The sequence below is a fragment of the Mirounga leonina genome, unplaced genomic scaffold, assembly GCF_011800145.1.
Source record: "Mirounga leonina isolate KUSES-001 unplaced genomic scaffold, KU_Mleo_1.0 Mir_93, whole genome shotgun sequence".
NCBI classification, from domain to species: Eukaryota; Metazoa; Chordata; class Mammalia; order Carnivora; family Phocidae; genus Mirounga; species Mirounga leonina.
Genome location: NW_023270854.1, coordinates 35574846 through 35594769, shown reverse-complemented (window position 1 = coordinate 35594769; position 19924 = coordinate 35574846). Strand labels below are relative to the sequence as shown.

Below are 19924 nucleotides of genomic sequence, written 5' to 3'. Positions count from 1 at the left end.
GAGTTGTGCCAAAACAAAAGAAAATAAGAAAACCAGAACTATTTGCGAAGGCCCTCAGGGATACAAGATGCAACTGTTTAAGGAAGGCAGACTTTCTAAATGCTTCAATTTTGAAAATGTGCTTTTTGAATGGAAACGTTCTAAATATTTTTAGAAGAAAAAATTGCAAGAATATTTGAACCATTCATGTTGAGTATTCAAATGAGACAAACAAGCAAACAATAATTATGCCACAGCAAATGTGTCTGGGAAGGTGGGAAGGGCAGAGCGCATTCTCTTTCCATCCCTGCAGTGACATCTCCATCTTGTGGGCCTTTTCAGAAATGGCGGCCATGTGCTTGTTTGGTGTGGTGACTGCAGGTACTGGGTGATTGTGAGGGGGTTGGAAGTCTAGTGCCTGTGGCTGAAGGTACTTTGAGGCCATCAGTCTTGGCGCTGGGCCTGGGGAGTACGCTGATGATGAGGCCCAGCTTATACCATGAAAGGGGGCATTAGGTGAACACACTGACTGCTCAGTGGGAGCACATTGGAAGAACCCAGGCCTAGATCTCAGGGGGCCGGGGGGACTTCTTTGAACACTCATTGAGCTGAAACCTGAAGGATCAGAATGTGCCTTAAGCAATGATTGCGTTCTCTCTTCCAGTTACAACAGTACCATTGGTTACTAGAAATGACAATCACCTGCCTGTTTTATAGATTCCTATCAAGAGCCTTTAGAGGGCGCCTGGGTGGCTCAGTTGGTTAAGCGACTGCCTTCGGCTCACGTCATGATCCTGGAGTCCCAGGATCGAGTCCCACATTGGGCTCCCTGCTCAGCAGGGGGTCTGCTTCTCCCTCTGCCCTCTTCCTTCTCGTGCTCTCTGTCTCTCATTCTCTCTCTCTCTCAAATGAATAAATAAAATCTTAAAAAAAAAAAAAAAGCCCTTAGAAAAGTTTGGGAATTGTCTGCCCCGTAGAGTTGTCCCAGGAGAGTTTTTCCTAATTCCTGGACAACAGTAAACCCATATATAAGTAGTGGCACCTCCACTGAGAGTAATAATGGATAATAAGGGATGAGTAAAGGATGCAACTTAAAATTTTAGTTTTATATGGGCTTTACGTGTACACCACATAGCATTTAAAAGGTGTAAAGGGCTGTTCAGTGAAAGTGAAGCCCTCTCCCCAGAAGCAACTACTCCTGGCAGTTTCTTTTTTCTTTTCTTTTTTTTTTTTAAAGATTTTATTTTTTATTTATTTATTTGAGAGAGAGAGAGAATGAGAGACAGAGAGCACGAGAGGGAAGAGGGCAGAGGGAGAAGCAGACTCCCCGCCGAGCAGGGAGCCCGATGCGGGACTCGATTCCGGGACTCCAGGATCATGACCTGAGCTGGAGGCAGTCGCTTAACCAACGGAGCCACCCAGGCGCCCTCTCCTGGCAGTTTCTTAGCTCTGCTTCCAGAGATGTGCTCGCTTCAGCAGCACATATGTTATGCTTCCAGAGATATTTGATGTTCACAGAAGCGTAGACATGTTTAATAATCTTTACACAAAGAGTAATACACTATACAAACTGTTCTGCATTCTGCTTTTTCACTTAAAAAAATGTACCACAGTACTTAAAATTGTTGCCTTCTTTTTGATGGCTGCATCCTACTTTTTTCTCTTCATATACCCAATTCCATATTGATGGGCCCCAGTGTTTTGCTGTGACCAGTGACACTGCAGTATAATTCATACCCATGTGTCATGTTGCATATGTGTGCTTATCCATAGGGTAAGTTCCTAGAAATAGATTTGGTAAGTCAGTGGATGCATTTTAAATTTTGTCAAATTGCTCTTCATGAAGATTGTACCCGTTTTGATTGTCAACCATAGTGTGTGACAGAGCTTGTTTGCCCATCCCCCTGCAAAAGGACCATTCGACTTCTCAACCTTTGCTTACCTGGTAGTGAAGAGTTGTAGGTCAGTAAAAATTTAAATTTGCGCTTCTCTTACCATGAATGTGATTGAGTGTGTTTTCATATGTCCACAAGCCTTTAATATTTCCTTTTCTGGGAATGTTTGGTTCATGGTCACTGAGTTCTTACCCAAGTGTAGGGGTTATTTATAGACTGTGATAAGAACAGCAATTATTTTCCTCAATCATTGGTCTTTTTACTTCATTTCTGGTGTTTTTGCCATGCAGAAAAATTTAAATTTTATGAGTTAAATGTATTAATCTTTTTTGTCTTCTGATTTTGTGTTCCTCATGAGGCAAACCTTTTTTCCCCATGCTTGCTTCCAGAATTTCGAGCTATAATTTTCACATTGAAATATTTTATCTATCTGGAAGTTATTTTGGCACATAGCATGAAGCAGAGATCCACCTTAAATGTTTTCACTTGTTTGCATACCATTTATTGAATAATCCATTATTTCCCTACCAATTTGTCATACACCGACAGGAATACAGATTCAAGCATGGGTCTGTGTTCAAACTGTTCCCTTAGGAGTATCTCCCATCTCCTGCCTTCTCTGAGGCTGTCAGGAGCTCTCCTTCCTCCCAGTTCTTGTCTTTACCATTCAGTCAGTTGTCTTTGGACTAGGACTGTATCATGGGCTACCTTGAAATGGTCCCATTATTTTTGTCATCTGCTATTGAGCAGTTTTTTTTTTATGGTAATTGACATATGGAATAGAGAATGAGGGGTATTTGGGGAGCCTGGGACAGAGCAGTGAGGACTAGGAGAATGGGAGCCTGCTGTGTTGAGCAGTGACTTCTCCCAAGTTAAGCTCCCCCTTGTGGGATCGCACTTCCTGTGACCCCCTTCAACACCTGTCTCCACCATTGGTGTGGCAACTTCTTCCTCAGAATGAAGATGTCTGTTTCCATGCATTTCCTGCCTGTTTTCAGGTACTTTAGCTCTTGTATTTATTACCTGCCTGGTAGGCTTTTTGACTGTTGCCCTGAGTGTAACTTGCTGATATCTGTCTTCCTCATCCTGATTTCCTCCTCCCCGTGGGCTTTCTGTTCGGCATGGATCTGCATGCTTGTGTCCTCTTGTTCTGGTCAGCTTTGGCTTTTATCGTTTCTTGCCTTCACTAGTACCTACATGTGCCTTGAGGTTTTATTTGTTTGGTCTCCAAACCACCGCCTTCTCCAAATATATGATTCATGTGTTTTTCTGGATCTCAAATACTTGCTGGCTATGTTCCATCACTTGATCTATATGGTACTTTGTTAAAAAATGTGTTAGTGGAGTCAAGAGCCCCACTGTCCATTGGGGCTTTAGTTAAAGGTTTTTTTTTTTTTCTTTAATTTTAAATTTAAATTGGTCAAAGTAGAATTTTTTAAAAGATTTTATTTATTTGTCAGAAAGAGAGAACATAACCAGGGGGAGCTGCAGGCAGAGGGGGAAGCAGGCTCCCTGCTGAGCAGGGAGCCTGATGCAGGGCTCCATCCCAGGACCGTGGGATCATGACCTGAGCCCAAGGCAGACACTTAAGCAACCGAGCCACCCAGGTGCCCCATCAAAGTAGATTTTAAAAAAAATAAACCTTGAACATCACTGAGAAAATCCTGAATAGCATATAAAATAAGATAAAAGGCATTGCCTTATTATATGATCACAATTAATGGCACCCAGTCTATAATTGCCAGTAGGAAATAAAAGGTACCAATGTAGACTGAGTCCCTACCAGTCAAAGAAGTTGTGTCCTCCTTTTACCATGTAGACTCCCTTCTCGCCTGCCGCAAATTCCTGATCCCAGTCTTGTTACACTGAGTTCCTGTAAGGCTCAGTGTGGTCCTGATTAATTGACTGTGTTACACCCAAAGCTCAGGAGGGGAGAAACGCCGGTGTGTTGGCTGAGTGAGTTTGTGGTAGGTCTGGCTCCCTGATGGTAGCTTCATGCGGTGACTCCAGGTGTTGGGGCACCATCAGCCTTCTGTCCTGCAGGAGGACTCTGAATCCTAAATAGACTCTAGAGACTCTTTCTCCCTCGTGTGTTTTGGAGCCAACTCCTCACCATTCCTACTACCAGAGATTTAGTTCAAGATCTGTGTCATGCCTGGACTAGCTATTGAGTGATCAATGTCCTTCTTAAACATAGATCTGAGCAGGTGACTTTTCCTGCTTAGAAACCTCGAATGACTCCCACTGCCTATCAGTGAAGCCCAGCTTGATTAACATCACCAATAGGATCTCTCACATTTGGGTCCTGCATGCACCTCCCAGCTTTATCAGCCATCACGTCCCCCATCCTCACTGTACTTTAACCCCATGGAGATGCCATGAGCATCCCAGGCTCCCCTGAGGCCCCTTCCTTCAAATTTGCTCTGTTCTTTGACTAGCCTCTCCTTTATTCATTCACTTGATTCCTTCTTGGCCTCTAAAAGCCATGTAGATGACATCTGTCCTATAAAACTCCTCTGACTTCCTCAGACAGAATGAATTGTAACGTCTTTGTGGATTCACATACCTCTCTTTCAGCTCTCGGCCCTTTGAATCATTATGCGTTTACCCTTTTGTTTCTAAAATGGGGTTCACAAATCTGCAGTGGTCTGTGGTAGTGGACTTGGGTCCCACAAAGCCATGGGATCAAGATGGTTAACTTTTCTAGACTGGCCATTTTATTATAAGATTTGGGGAAAATCATTGAGACAAGCAGGACGATGCTCTATAGGATCCATGTTCACATGACTTCTAAAGAGACCGTTTTTCTTTTTGCAAGGCAAAAAGCACTCTGTGCTGATCTCGCGTTCCTTGCCTTCTCCTGTAGGACAAGTGCTTCTTCTTCGCTGCTGTTGGGCAGAGCCATTTCTGTGTCTCCCACATGAGAGTCCCCAGCCTCCTGTTCGCTGCCCTGCCCCAAACCTCTTTGTCAAATAAACAGGCGCACAGATGCCTGGCCAGGTTTAACCTCACAGAATCCTGTTTTCTTCCTTTGGAAAGTGGGATTAGAATAGATTTTTTTAAATTACACAGTTCTCTCATCCTTGTTTCTATAAGAGGTAAATATAGCAACCTTCAAGGGACGTATCGTAATTCTGTTGGGAAGTGAGAACAGTGTGTATAACATTTAGAGTTAGGTGAGATCTCTAACAAGGAAATGCAAATACCACTCGTCAGAGAAATGCAGGTGGAACAGCTATGCACAGAGCAGCAGACAGTTACCCTGCGCTGTGCACTGAGCCCCTATGCCATTCCCCTTCTGTGCACCTGCTCCTAGTGTGTCAGCCCCTGATGACCTGGTTTCTGGTTATCATTGGCCACCGTGGTTTTGCACTAGCATTGTACAAAGATTACAGAGTGAAAAAGGGTAAGAATGAGGGAGAGATTGCTCACTCTGAAAATGTCCTCCTGGGTCCCTTGTCCCATTTCCCCCCACTGCTTCCCACAAAGCCCAGCCATAAGTAAATAAGCTTTACTATTAGAATGGGAGAGGCTGAGTTTCTTCCTGGGTTGATTTGAGAAAGAGTATGTGTGTGTAGACAGATAGCAAGATATATAGACAGAACCTCCCCCCCACCCTTCTCACTCTCTAAACTTTGTACGGTCCCAGTGCAAAACCAAGGTAGCCAGTGACAACCGGAAACCTAGCCACTGGGGGCTGCACGTGCTCATACACATGTATAATGACCCCTCTGTTTCATTCAGTAAATATTTTTTATTCAGTGCTCATGATGTGCCCCCCTATGCCGGCATGGGAATCCAGCATGGATTTCCTCAGACCCTGCTCCTGGCTTCATTGGGCTCACACTCTAGTGGCAGAAACAGATGATAAGCAAACCATCAGCAAATAGAGAGTTTCCATTGCAGTAAATTTTGTGAAGAAAATGAAATTTCATAGAAGAGCTTAGAGGCCATCAAAGTGGAAAGCCTAGCATAGGTTTTGGTCTTCGTGAGGGACACCTCTGGTAAGAGGTCTGGGAAACTGAGTCACCAATGTAAGACCTGCTGCATTTTATCCCTAGGTTTGCCAGCTCTCATGATGAGACAAGCAAGCCCATTTAAATGAAGAAAATTAAAAAAAAAAAAAAAGAGTCCACATCTGTCTTCAGAACAGATCCTGAGCTGGAGAACTATGTTTGGAAGAGATTTGGTGTTTAGAGAAGGAGTAGGCATACATGGGAGGTATAAGTTGGCCTGGAGAGGAGAGGAAGATAGAAGACGGGGAGGATGGACCTCTGGGCCAGCAAGGCCAGGAAGCCATGATGCAGGAGGTTCTAGTGGCAATCCATGTTTTGGAAGCTGCAAGAAGAGTTTAATTATGAAGCCACATTGGGTTGGTCCTGGAGCTGTGACAGGAAGACTGGCCTCCCAGCTGGCAGACTCATTTGATCTTGGACAGGAGGGTGGAAAGTAAGAACGAACTGGCCAGAACTGCTATGAGCCTGGGGTCAGGGCCTGCAGAAGGGGCCAGAGGACAGGTCGAAGCATGACACCAGCTAGGCCTGGAGGAACGGCCTCATGCCGTGCCCGTGATGAGCGTAGTCACGTGAGGCTGCACATGGGGCCGGTCTCCATGGCATGCTGCCCGAGCTCTGCTCTTCCCCCGTGTCTGGGAAGCTCAGACCTGTGCGGAAGCAGCATGGGACAGGCTGGAGAAGGGAAAGCAAAAGGAAGCCTTAAACCCATGTCCCAGTCTTTGATAGCAGAGGTCTCGGGATTGTAGCAGTGATGATGGAGAAAGGTTGCCTGTTTCTTAGGGCTGCCTCTGGGGTTTGCTCATTTCATCTTGAGAGCTGAGATGTAGCCCCAAAATGTGAAAGAAGACTCAGACATTTCCTCACTTCAGGTCAAGCAGACGCCTTTTATAGCTAGGCATCACCCGGAGTTCTCTCTTCTCCTGTGATCCTTAGATCGGGTGACCCCCAACTTCACAGCCAGGCTGTGAGGACAACCTCACTGTTGTGCATTGTCAAATTGCCATTTTATTACTATTCTTTTATCTCTATATCTTCATATGAAATTATCTACTGTGAATTAAGTGATTATTTCAAACACCAGATAATTTGTGACCTTAGTTTGACTTCTGTGACCGTATCACCAGAGATCATTTTTTTTTAATAAAAAATGTTGAAGATCTGCTGCTTTTACAAATAAGACTTTTACTTAACTCCAATTTACCAAAAGGAGTGTGTGTATTTAAATAGCTTATGCAGTATAATTGACATAAAAAAGTGGAGCAGAAGTGTCGACACACGTATGTGCGGGTTAAACAGTGCCGGCGGATCTCCGTCAGCCCAGACGCTGTCTCATGCCCTTCTGTGCTTAGAGCTGCCACTCCCCATCCCAAGCAACCAGGGTCTGCTTTCTGTCATTATAGATTAGTTTACATTTTTTAGAGTTTTACATAAACGTAATCACACTGTGTGGACTCTTAGAGGTTGACGTCTTTCAATTAACATAACCGTTTTAAAATCCAGTCATTGTGTTGTACGTTTAAAGACTTCATTCTTTTTTATTGCTGACTAGTACTCCGTTGTAGAAATAGACCACAGTTTATCTGTGGACCTGTCGATGGACATTTGAGTTGTTTCCAAACTGTGGCTATGAGCATTTGTTTGCAAGTCTTGGTATGGGAATGTGCTTTAATTTCTCTTGGTGAAATACCTAGAAATGAAATAGCTGAGTCATATGGTAGGTGTATGTTTAGCTTTTTAAGAAATTGCCAAGCTGTCTTCCAAAATGGTTGTACACCGGAGTACTGCTGGCCTCATAAAATGGGATGAAATGTATTCCTTCCTCTTGAACTTTCTCTAAGACCTTGGTCAACGAGGGGGCTCTGGCCTAACGGACTTATTTACATGCCCAGCTCTGCTATATCCCAAATGGGACTCCTCTGGCCTCCGTTTCCTCATCTATAAAGGGGAGAATAATGGAACTTCGTGCAAGAGGTCGTAGGGTTTAAAGAATCATTTCACATAAAATAATTGCCACCCGGTATTATTGTCTCCATAAATGGTAACTCTTATTATCAACCACATTTCAGTGAAATGGAGTTCCTGTTTCAGACATCCTGGCGAGGGAGGCTTTAACCAGATGGGTTGTCTGGGGCAGCCCCTGGGGCCTGGTATGGCCAAGATTAAATATTGCAATTCCTCTCCCTCAGAGTATATCATCCGCTCCGTTGCAAAATCTCTGGCTCTGCTCCACCTGCGTTCTTAGGTGGCTTCACTCGGGTGCAGTTGCCGCGGGTGTAACTGACGTGACTTCAGCTTTCCAGCCGTGTTCTGGGGTGGCTCGCCATCCCGGTGACTCACCGGCTGGAAGTCGCAGCAGGAAGTTTCGGATCAAATCCCCAGCCCACTCCTGCCTCTCAGCCTGGGAACTGCCAGGGTCCTATTCCAGATCTAGCCTTGGGGATGGCAGCTTAGCTTTCCCACCACATTTAGAGATTTTAGGCTCCCCACATAAACTGAGATGTGTCATGTACCCGTTATGGCCCAGATGCTGTGCTAAGCAAACGCCTACCTCAACTCTCATGTTAACCTTACGGTGCTTCATGAGCTGCTAGTAGTATTTTTTTTTTTTTTAAGATTTTATTTATTTGACAGAGAGACACACAGCGAGAGAGGGAACACCGCAGGGGGAGTGGGAGAGGGAGAAGCAGGCTTCCCGCTGAGCAGGGAGCCCTACGTGGGGCTGGATCCCAGGACTCTGGGATCATGACCTGAGCCGAAGGCAGACGCTTAACGACTGAGCCACCCAGGCACCCCGAGTTGCTAGTAGTATTACTACCATTTTACAAACAAGTAAACTAGGCTCACAGGTGTTCAATGATGGGCCATGCTCAGGTTTTCTCTAAGCCTTGTGCTCATTCCTTTTTGCCATAGCTGGCCCTCAGACCAGCCAAGATTAAACATCGCAGCAACTTCCAATCACTGTAGGTATTCTTCCTGGAAAACTTAATATGAAAGATAAAAATCTGTTAAAGATGCCTTTATAAGGAGAAGAACTTACCATGCTAGCTTGAATTTTGGCATTTGGGTGTTCATTTTTCTGTTTTGTTTTGTTTTTTTTGTTTTTTTTAAGGATGATCTGGGATATTCCACTTTGTCTGGTTTGAATGCATTCCAGCATTGATGTTATAGATTGAGCCCACTTCCAGAAACAGGATTTATAGGACCACAGTTTATGTTCTCACATGTTGGGCTTATCCAGGAGACCTAGGGAGGTCTTTATTAATTTATTAATATTATGTTTATAGTCTTTTGTTTCCAGTATGACTGAAGTGGCTTATATGCATCTAGGACAGAAAAGCTCATTGGGGGGAGGAGGGGTCTTTTAATTCTCCCTTCCTGCTACAGGGATCTGCCTTAGGGTGCTCAAGAGAATGGATCTTGAGTTGTTCAAGGCATTTTGTTTCATTTCCAGAAAAGAGGAACCATTCTGCTTTGCTTGGAGTTAACAGCTCATGTTTCGGTTCTTCCAAACTGAACTTATTAAGGAAGGAGACTTCACGTATTATTAATGCTGCCTGACAAAGCGTTTGCTGTGTTCTGACCAGAGTCAGTATGAGAGCTTCTTACAAGGTCCAAGTGGGCAGGAGCACAATCTGCAGGAAGGAATGGCCTATCCATTTGACTAAACTGGACCCTCCTCAACTTTCTCAAGTTCTACTACTACTTCAATTTTATACAGGCTCTAATGTTCATAGTTTATATAAGGAAATGATGTTATGTACCATATAGAGAAGCTTCACTGTGGCCTTCATTAGCATAGCCATTAATGGCCCATCAGTAAGTTATGTATTGTTTTTCCTAAAGTAAGCAGAAACGTTTAGAAGAACAAACTAAAGTCAGAAGTGTAAGGCAAGTGGCAAGGTCCTTATCTTGCTCTTCACCCAAGAGCACAGACCACCAAGTTGGCTCCTGTCTCTTACCTCTGAAAAGAAATCTCAGAAGGTAAAGCTGCTAGGGCTTAAAGAGACTAACTACACAGGGCAGGCTGGGAAGCTGTGCTGGATTCAAATCCCCCATATAGGGGAGAAACAGTCCCTCAAATAATTCTCCTGCGTAGAGTACCTTATTTTTTGTTTTAAAATTCTGAAACTAGGGGCGCCTGGGTGGCTCTTTCAAGTAAGCATGTGCCTTCGGCTCAGGTCATGATCCCAGGGTTCTGGGATGGAGCCCCACACTGGGCTACTTGCTCAGCAGGGAACCTGCTTCTTCCTCTCCCCCACTTGTGCTCTCTCGCTCACTCGCTCTTAAGTAAATAAGTAAAATCTTACAGATAAAATTCTGGAACTAGACTTAACTTTTGATGTTCAGCTAGCTTGGAGCTTCAAAGATATTTGATATTAAAAGAGAAGTACTTTTGATTCTTAAAGAGCAAAAGACTGACTTCAAAAAACATATTCCAGGCTTACAGAAGATTTTAGATAATGACAGAAAGTTATAGAGAGCTATAAAGAACATTGTATATAAAATTGAAGCCCTGTCCCTTTGATTTTTTTCTTCCCCAGTGATGACCACCTGAAATTGGTTTTATCATTTCCATACATGTTACTATATTTTTGCTAAATATAAACATATCCCTAAATAGTGTATGATTTTGCCTTGCATATATTTAAACTTCACAGAAATAATAGCATACTATTCATATTCTTCAAACTACTTTTCATTGTAAATAAATTGTGCTTTTGAGAATCACCCATGTTAGTCCATTTCACTCTATTCGTTTTTCACAGGTATAAGGTATTTCTTTGTAAAAATATACTATATTTTTTTCTATATAGATATTTCTAATCATTAAACATTAACAATACAAAACAGTGTAACACATAGTATTCTTGTATGTATTGGCCATCTTTAGCATGCAAAAGTTGCTCTCTAGTATAAATCTGAAAGTGGAATTGCTGGGTGGTAGGATGTGCACATCTTCAAATGTATTAAGTGCTTCTCCAAAATGATTATATCAACTTAGACTCCCAGAAGCAACATAAGAGAGTTCTTGTCTTGTTCTGTACCAGTGCTTCAGGTCATTAGGCATTAGTTTTTGTCAATCTGCAATCTGAGACCTCTGAAACAATACATCACTATGGGTTTAATTTGCATTCTTTTTCCCTCATTTCTAGTGCAGCATTTGTATATTTATTGGCCATTTAATTTCTTCTTCAGCAAAATGTTCGTTATCTTTTGCTCATTTTTCCACTGAGTGGTTTCTTTTTTTCTAATGTGGAGTGGTTCTTTTTGTTGTACATATACTAATCCTTTGTGGTTTATCTGTATTACAAGTAGCTCTTCCTAGGTGGTGGCTTCTCTTTGTTCTTAAATAAATGCATACAAATTTTAAATGTTAATGTATCAAGTTTTTCCTGTTTAATTGCCCTCTTTGGTTTCTGGTATAAAAGTTCTTTACTGAGACCTAAACATTGCAAAGTTTTGCTTTTTACATTTTCCACTTAAACTCCTAGGATTTATTTTTGTGTTTGGTATGTGGAAGGCCTAATTGTATTTTGCTTTATGTGGCTAATAGTGCAATTGTTAAATAGTCCATCATTTCCCCACTGATTGATCAATTCTAACATTAAGATACTCTTAATGTTCCAGCATTGAGTAATGTTTACCATAGTTTTAAAAAAATTTGTTTGCTAAATACCCATTGTCAGGTTAAGACAGTGCTCTCCAATCCTATGCTTGCTGAAGTTGTTGTTGTTGTTGTTGTTTAATAACAAATGAGTATTGCATTTAAAGCTTTTTCTGCATCTACAGAGGTAGTCATGGCTTTTCTCCTATATCTATTAATGTGGTAAATTACAGTCATTGATATTTTCATCTTAAACATCCTTGCATTCATTGGACAAACAAAACGTGATTTTATTTTAGATCTTGCAGTGGTGTTTATATTTGCAGTCAGGATATAAGTTTCTGTCTTCATACTGTTCTTGTTTGGGTTTTGTGTCAGAGTATTAGTAATCACATAACATGAGCTGGGGAGCTTTTTCTATTCTCTGAAACTCTGTATATGATTAAAATGAGCACTTCTTTGATTATTTTATAGAAAATACCTTTAAAAAATCTGAGACTTGTTGCGGGGGGGGGGGTTGTTTCATTTTGGTGTGTCTGGATATATCTGTAACAAATTGGTTCAATTTCTTAAGGTTAATAGGGCTTTCTAAAATATCTATTTCTTAGTCAGGTTTGGTAAGTTATTTTTAGAAAATTGTCCATTTCTTCAAAGTTTCCAAATGTATGGTCATAAAAATTTCTCCTCATTTTCTCGTAATTTTGTCTCTCGTAATATTGTTGTATCTATGTACCATTTTTGAATATTGCTTATTTGTAGCTTTTTTCTTGAACAATTTTGACAGAATATTATTATTTTTAAAAATTATAAATCAGCTTTGATTTTGTTGATTTTCTCTATATATCTTGATTTCTCTATTTCATTCATACCTTTATTTCCTTTCTTTTACCTTCTTTGAATTTATTCTACTGTTGCTTTTCAGATTATTGAGTTAATTTCTTTTCTAATATAAACACTGGAGGCAATAAATCTCCTAAGTACTACTGTAGAAGCATCCAATAGCTTTTTCATTATAGTACCCTTTGAATATTTTCCAATTTTCTATACTTTTCTTCTTTGGCCTGAGTTATTTAGCAGTGTTTACAATTTTCCAATTATATCAATTTTTAAATTTTATCTTATTTTCAACTCAGTTGCATTGTGATTAAGAAGGTAGCCCATATGAAACCAATTTTTGGCGTCTCTTTATGAGCTTTGTGGCAGGATCAGTGGTCAGTTTTTAGACAGTCTCTGTGTATTTGAGAAGAATGTTTTCTCTAACTTGGGGCATTGGGTGTATATGTTCCTTTGTCATGTTAAACTTATGAATCAAGCTGAAAAAAATCTGTTATGTCCATAACAGTTATCACTGTGTGAGAGGTATAGTAAACCTGTCCACTTTGTGGCTTAGATTTAGCTGCATGTAACAGAAAAATAAGAGCAACTTAAGCAAGATAGTCTGGTCTTCATTCATGTGAAAGAGAAATCAAATTCTATACATGCCTGAGTGTCCAGGGCTGAGGGAGTAGTTCCTTAGTGAGCCTGGAGCTACCAGGAATGGCAGTTTCTTCCCTCTACTTCTGCCACTTCTGAACGAGAGCCAGAGGCAGCCCCACTTTTCTAGGGAGAACGGCTGTGGGACTTACGGCAGAATGTGAGCGATACCAGAGTCCTCTTTCTCCCACACTAAGGAACCTTGTGTTCCCCACTAGGCAGGCATATTTTCATTGAATTCCAGTACGATTTCACCCAACCAATATTTCAGAAATAGTTATATCTTAGTTTTGGAATTTTTTTTTCAATAAATTAAGGCCTCCTTGTCCATACAGATTTGTTTTGTTATTCCCCAGAGGTCCGACAGACTCCTCTTTCCAACAAACTCCCTTCCTTATTGTTCACGTGCTTACATAATTTTCCCTTTTCCCACCCATTCTCCTGACTTAACATTTCCTGTGATATCCACCCCTGTGATCCCTCACTGAGGCCTCCCACAGCTGGCTGTCCCCATGATGCCATCTTCAGTGGACATTCTTCACCATGAGTGAAGTCCTTTGAACATGCTGTATGTTCTTGGATGCTTCTTGACCTAGAATGAAATTTCCTTAATTCCAATCAGATTTCAGACCATTGCTGTGTCTTTTTTTCTTCATCTGTTATCCCAACACCTGTTTTAAGATGACACAATTATTTTGAGGGGGTATATTGAGAATCTGGTGTACAGTAAAATATTTTTAGCATATATAAAATAGAAAACAGTTTTTTTCCTAAAGATAGATTTATTTTTATTTTATTTTATTTAAATTCAATGAACATATAATGTATTATTGGGTTCAGAGGTAGAGGTCAGTGATTCATCAGTTGTATATAACACCTAGTGCTCATTACATCATATAATTAATTCCCATCACCCAGTTACCCCATCCGCCCACCCCCTCCCCTTTAGCAACCCTCAGTTTGCTTCCTATAGTTAAGAGTCTCTTATGGTTTGTCTCCCTCTCTGATTTTGTCCTATTTTATTTTTCCCTCCTTTCCCCTATGATCCTCTGTTTTGTTTCTTAAATTCCACATATGAGTGAGACCATATGATAATTGTCTTTCTCTGACTGACTTACTTCGCTTAGCATAATACCCCCTAGTTCCATCCATGTTGTTGCAAATGGTAAGAGTTCATTTTTTTTTATTGATGGCTGAGTAAGAAAACAGTTTTAGATTGAATGTTGATTCTGTATAATCTTTCTGTAGACAAATTTAAAGTGTGTGTGTATCTCTCTATAAAGAGGGAGAAAGGGAGGGGGAGAGTGAGGATGAACCTGTATTTATGTTATGCATATTACTGGAATTCTTTTGGGTAATAACAGCACCATTATTGATGACTGCTTGTATGCCAAGCATGGTGCTTAGTACTTTATACACATTACCACCTTCTTGTCCTTCTAGCACATGAAGTGTGTTACTCACCTCCATCTACAGATGAAGATCCTGAGACACTCAGTTATTTTCCCCCAGCAATCCCTAGGTACCAGTGGACCAGACGCTCAGTTCTAACTGCAATCTGGCTGGTTCCTACTTGGGTACTTTTCATCACAGACCACTCCACTAAAGCCCAAACTCTGTGTCTTTAGGTCATCACTGAGTGGCCTTCTCACCTCGCCCTTTAGGCAGCACCAAGAGTCCTGGGCAGCAGAGAGAGCGCGGCGGCGGCAGGAGAGAGAAGAAAGGCTGCAGAGAATAGAACGGGAAGAAAGGAACAAATTCAAGTAAGAGGAATTTCAAGATTTTGTAAATAACAAATTGAAAATTAAAGCACATACCTTCCTGCTCTATTTGATTAATACTGGTCTGAGGGGTTAGGTAGGAATATGTTTGCTTTAGATTCTGCCTCTGTTTTTAAGGAACAGCAAGACATTCCTGAAATGGGCTATAGCTCTGGCTTGTTATGGCCTTTTTCCTCTAACCTTATGGCAGGAAGCACAGAAAGCCAGCCAAATACAATTAGGAACTTGTGTATTTTAGGGTCCTCCATTATCTAAAATGGTCTTATGCAGGCCTTCCTGAAGACTGAGAGCCTAATTGTCTTAACTTAATTTGTCATTTCCCCCTAAAGCTACTCATGTTTTATTCATATTCTATTGGATGCCAAAAGAAAATGCTTTTCCCACTTTCTGGTTTGCTTCTTTGCTCCCTGTAGCAATCTTCAGTATATTTTTTTGAACAATAATCTCTCCTCCTATGGAGGAGAAAGGCATTCTGACGATTACTCCCAGCCCATTATCCCACTGATCTCTTTGGTCTCCATCCAGCTCTGAGGCTGTGTTCCTGTCACGGCCTGTCTGTCCCCGCTGAATCCAGCATTGCTCTGTTTCTCCTCCAGCTCCAGCCTGTGCACCTGTTCTCCCCCAGCCTCCTGGTCGACCTCCTTCCACTTCTCTCCCCTGAGCTTCGTGCTGTGTGGTGCTTTATGGACACCTGCTGAGTCTTTCCTTACACATTTCATTCCTTCTACTCTTCCTTTCCCTGCTTCCTCTCCTCCTCCTAATCTCCCCCTTTGTCATCTTCCCAGTCATCGCTCCTAGACCTTCTATGTTCTTTCTTGTTTTCTTTTCTCACCACATCTTCACTTCCTGTTTCCTCAGTTCAATTTCTTTGGCAAACAGTATTCCCTTTAAACCCACTCCCGTTTAAACCCACAAAGAGTATAAAACATTGTAAGGGAGGATTTACAGTTTCAATAATGTTTTTTCAGAACCCAGGAGAGTATGTGTAATTGTAGAGATGGTCAAAATATAAGCAGAGTTATGAAGTTGCCTTAACTGTAACTCTATTACATGGAAACAAATCTCCCCAAGTCTTGGGTGAAGAGCGAATCCTGGCTTTTGTAAGGCTGGGTTAATGGCCTGCATGAAGTAAACCAACATCATTCCTCCACTGTGATCGCATGGCATACCCTGAGCTGTCAGACTTTTCCCAAATTATACATGGAAATGCCACACCTGAATACACTATTTCTCATGAGGTAACTTTGGAAGTTGTCGCTTCTGGAAAGACCATTTGTAAAACCACTGGAACAGGTTAAATCCTTCCTGAGCAGGGCTTTCTGAGAGATTTGCATATTTTGCTACCAAGTAGAAGCAGAGAATCTGAAAGAAACACTTGGAAGATTCAGAGATTCGTCTACATATATAAGGATTTTGTTGGAAAAACCTATTAAAACTGGGTGCCAGTTTGGGGGAAGATGGAATATGTATACTCCCTCCTGTCTCTTCTACTTCATCACTGAATGCAATCAGAAATTATGGACAGAATGTGTGGAGCTCTGAAAATTCCAAACTGTAAAAGGGAGCAGGTGAACTGGGGACAGAGGCTAGTCTTCTAAGTTCCAAGCCAGTGAGAGCATACCCTTCTTTTCCTCCACTATCACCTGGTGTGTCCTCAGAGGTACCCCGGAACCCAGAAGCACATACTAAGTGTGAACTAAGAGAGAGCCTCTCTTCCTGGACCAAGGAGCAGCAAACGGAGGTCCTAAGAGTCAGACTGGAGAAATGTCTTGTTTTTTCATATTTTCCCCCTTTTTTCCTATCCCAGCCTTGAAGCTATATTGTTACAGAAGCACAATGATGGCAGCAGTGTCCACAGGTGCCTAAAATTCTGAGGGGACCCTCCCTCTGACCAGAGGAACTATGACTCCAAGAGCGCTAGGGAAATAACCATTTTTTTTCTCTGTGTCCTTCTGGCACACTGCAGATGGGTGCAGATGGAATTACTGAAAGTAGCAGCAGAACATAGAAGATAAAGCTCAAGCTTTCTGTCTAGAGGAGCAGGAAGGGAGACCCAGGGAAGCCAGAAAATTATAGGAAGGCCACAAAGAGTAGAAAAATCAAGAGAGCACTCCTAGCTCATCTCCAGTTGTGCACATGTAGCTTAAACCCTAAACTACATCACAGACTTTGAGAACTAAATACAGAGTGTCCCAGACTGGCCACTGGATGGGTGCACACAAGGGCTTGATTTGGAGAAAATTAAAAATATTTGAAAACTGAGCTAATATCAGAACCAATATCAGAAGGCAGTCAGAACTTGCAGGCTGAACCTAACCTAGTTGACTGCCTGCTAGAGCAAAACAAGATTCTTGATAGAATTCAAGGAAGACCCAGAGTGTCCTTTCAAAATATTTAAAATGTTCTCAATGCAATCCAAAGTAACTTGTCACACACACACAAAAACAGGAGAGTCTTAAAGGAAAAAGAGAATCAAAATACTCTAACTGCAAAAGGACATAGATGTCATTACCAGACAAAGACTAAAGCAGCTACTATAAACATGTTCTAAGATTGTAAAAGCAAATACTTTTGAAACTAATGAAAATATAAGTCTCTGTAAAGAAATAGAAGCTATAAAGAAGAACCAAATGGAAATACTTATAGAACTGAGAAATACAGTAATCAAAATGGAAAATTCATTGGATGGGTTCAATAGCAGAATGGAGATGAGAGAAGAAAGGGTCATTAAACTGGAAGATATAACAATAGGAATATTATCCGATCCAAAAAATGAAGCAAAACATTAGAAGAAATGTACATTCTCTCAGGGACCTATAGAACAATAACAGAATGCCTCGCACTCATATAGTTGAGTCCCAGAAGACCAGGACAAGAGTGCATTGTACTATATATTAAGCTGTCTACCTATCTGTATGTATGTATGTAGGCAAAAACTGTACTCGTAACTATCCACTATTTGCTCTTGGTCCCAAGTGGGTCTCACTTCTCATTTAAGACACAGAGAGATCCTGGCAAAACAACTCTGTCCAAGAAGGAATGTTGATCATCAGGACAGACTACATACAGCTACTAATTATGATGACTGTAGTTCCATCCTGAAAGTCTTAGGACGTGAATGAAAAGCAGTTCAAAAAAGGAAATAGGAAAAGCTTTATCAAGTAGTCCCTGGGATTACCCAAATGGCTGACCTTTCTTCAGCCATTTTATTAAGTTACTCAGTCTTCTTGTGCTTTTTCCCTTGCAAAGCATCCTTATCTGTTGTTATTTTTATTGAATATGATCTTAAGCTTTCTGGGTTATGGGACATCCTTATCTGTTGTTATTTTTGTTGAATATGATCTTAAGCTTCCTGGGTTCTAATGTGGAAAGTGATGAGGACAGGTGCTTATAAATGATAACAAATCTGGGTCTTTGCTGAGTTTTCTCCTTCTCCTGCTTTAATTGCTCTGACTTACTGTCCCTTCATATCCTGTTAACAGTGCATGGAGGGGTAGAATACTTAACTACATTGTGAGATCTGGTGTAGAAAACCATGAAGTCATAATTTTTCAAGAAAATAAGTGGTCCACTGAGAAGTGGCTGATCTTAAGTCTTTTTTTTTTTAATTCTTATTTATTTATTTATTTGACACAGAGAGAGAGAGAGACAATGAGAGAGGGAACACAAGCAGGGGGAGTGGGAGAGGGAGAAGCAGGCTCCTGGCTGAGCAGGGAGCCCGATGCGGGGCTCGATCCCAGGACCCTGTGATCACGACCTGAGCCAAAGGCAGATGCTTAACAACGGAGCCACCCAGGCGCCCCTGGTCTTAAGTCTTAAACTTAGATTCAAGCTGGAATCTCATCAGCCAGAGCAGAACAACAAACATTAAAATTGGACGAAGTTTGGCATTTTGTGAGTGCAAACAAGAAAATGTACAAAGTAAGAGCTTCCCATGCTCCCTGCATAGAAACTGGGAATGTGAAGGGTGAAGAGAAAGAATCCTGCACTGTGGGATGAATGTCCAAACTGTAGAGTGCCACACAAAATGGCCAAGATGCCTGGACACACCCATATTTAATTCTTGAGATCAAAGTTGTGGAGCCTACCAGAATTTGATTAGATGTTAATAGTCTCTGAAAGCTGTTGTTTGCTTGCAGTTGCCATATGTTACTTGTGTATTGTTTGACATTTTAAAAAGTTTTTTCTTCTCCCCTCTCCCCCATATACCTAAATTCTTCTTTCTTTAATTGTAGTCTCCCATGTTCTCATCCCTGTGATTTTATAGGAAATCCGTTATATTTAGTACTTTTAAAATGTAGCCTTTGTATTTGTTGTTTTTTTAAAAATCCAACACAACCACTTTCCACTTCTGAGGCAATAAAGTCTTTCATGATACACTGTCAGTAATTTCTTGGCAACTTCATGAGCATCTAATTCTGTTATTTTCTTTCCCTATTTTGTTTCTCCTGCATATTTCCATTAGCCGAGAGTATTTAGACAAAAGAGAGGAGCAAAGACAAGCAAGAGAAGAAAGGTTTGTATATTTCTTCTTTCCCATTATAACCAAATGTCACTTGACTTTGCATTCCTAACCAAGCATGCTAAGGAGACTGTGTTAATTAAAATAAACAGCCTCACTTAAGACATCTAAGACTTTGGGTAACTGGTATGTTGTGGTATAGAGTGTCTTAGTTATCTAAATTTTCCAAGAAAGTACAGATTTTGTATGGGTGCCATCATAGTGTGAAATATATGTCTGTTCCTCCAGACTCCTCTCCACGTGAGCACATTAGTTTAGCATATTGACATATGGTACATATTTTAAATACCCTGCGCCACCACCACTGAGCTTGGAGTAGGTGTCCCTACTGTGTGTTCCCAGGTCACTCATTCAGCATTCCTTTAACAAATATTTGAATGTGCATACTATTCCAGGCGCTGACTGAGGTGCCAAACATTCCTGAGACTCTTGCAGGATATGTCTGACCACTTGCCTGTCTCCCTACTGAACTATTCTCAGTTCCTAGATGGCAGGAACCATGTCTCATTTTCCTTGTTGTCCCAATGCCCTCCACAGTGCTTGGCACATAGCAGGTACTTAGGAAGGATATATGGAATAAATGAGCAAATGAACCCACAGCCTTATTTAAAATATTAAGCTCTAAACTCTTTTGTTTTTTCAATGGTACCATG

At 41.3% G+C, this 19924-nt stretch overlaps 1 protein-coding gene across 8 annotated transcripts in view; it reads left to right on the top strand.

The window, feature by feature from the left end:
• Positions 1–19924, top strand: part of FHOD3 (formin homology 2 domain containing 3) — a 455751-nt gene that overhangs the window by 348888 nt on the left and 86939 nt on the right. For 7 of the 8 annotated variants that reach the window (XM_034996005.1, XM_034996004.1, XM_034996003.1 and 4 more), the window contains 2 exons: positions 14597–14731; positions 19215–19265. In XM_034996005.1, coding sequence (XP_034851896.1) covers positions 14597–14731; positions 19215–19265 — 186 coding nt within the window. The remainder of the gene's footprint in view (positions 1–14596; positions 14732–19214; positions 19266–19924) is intronic. The other variant, XM_034996001.1, reaches the window with a different exon arrangement.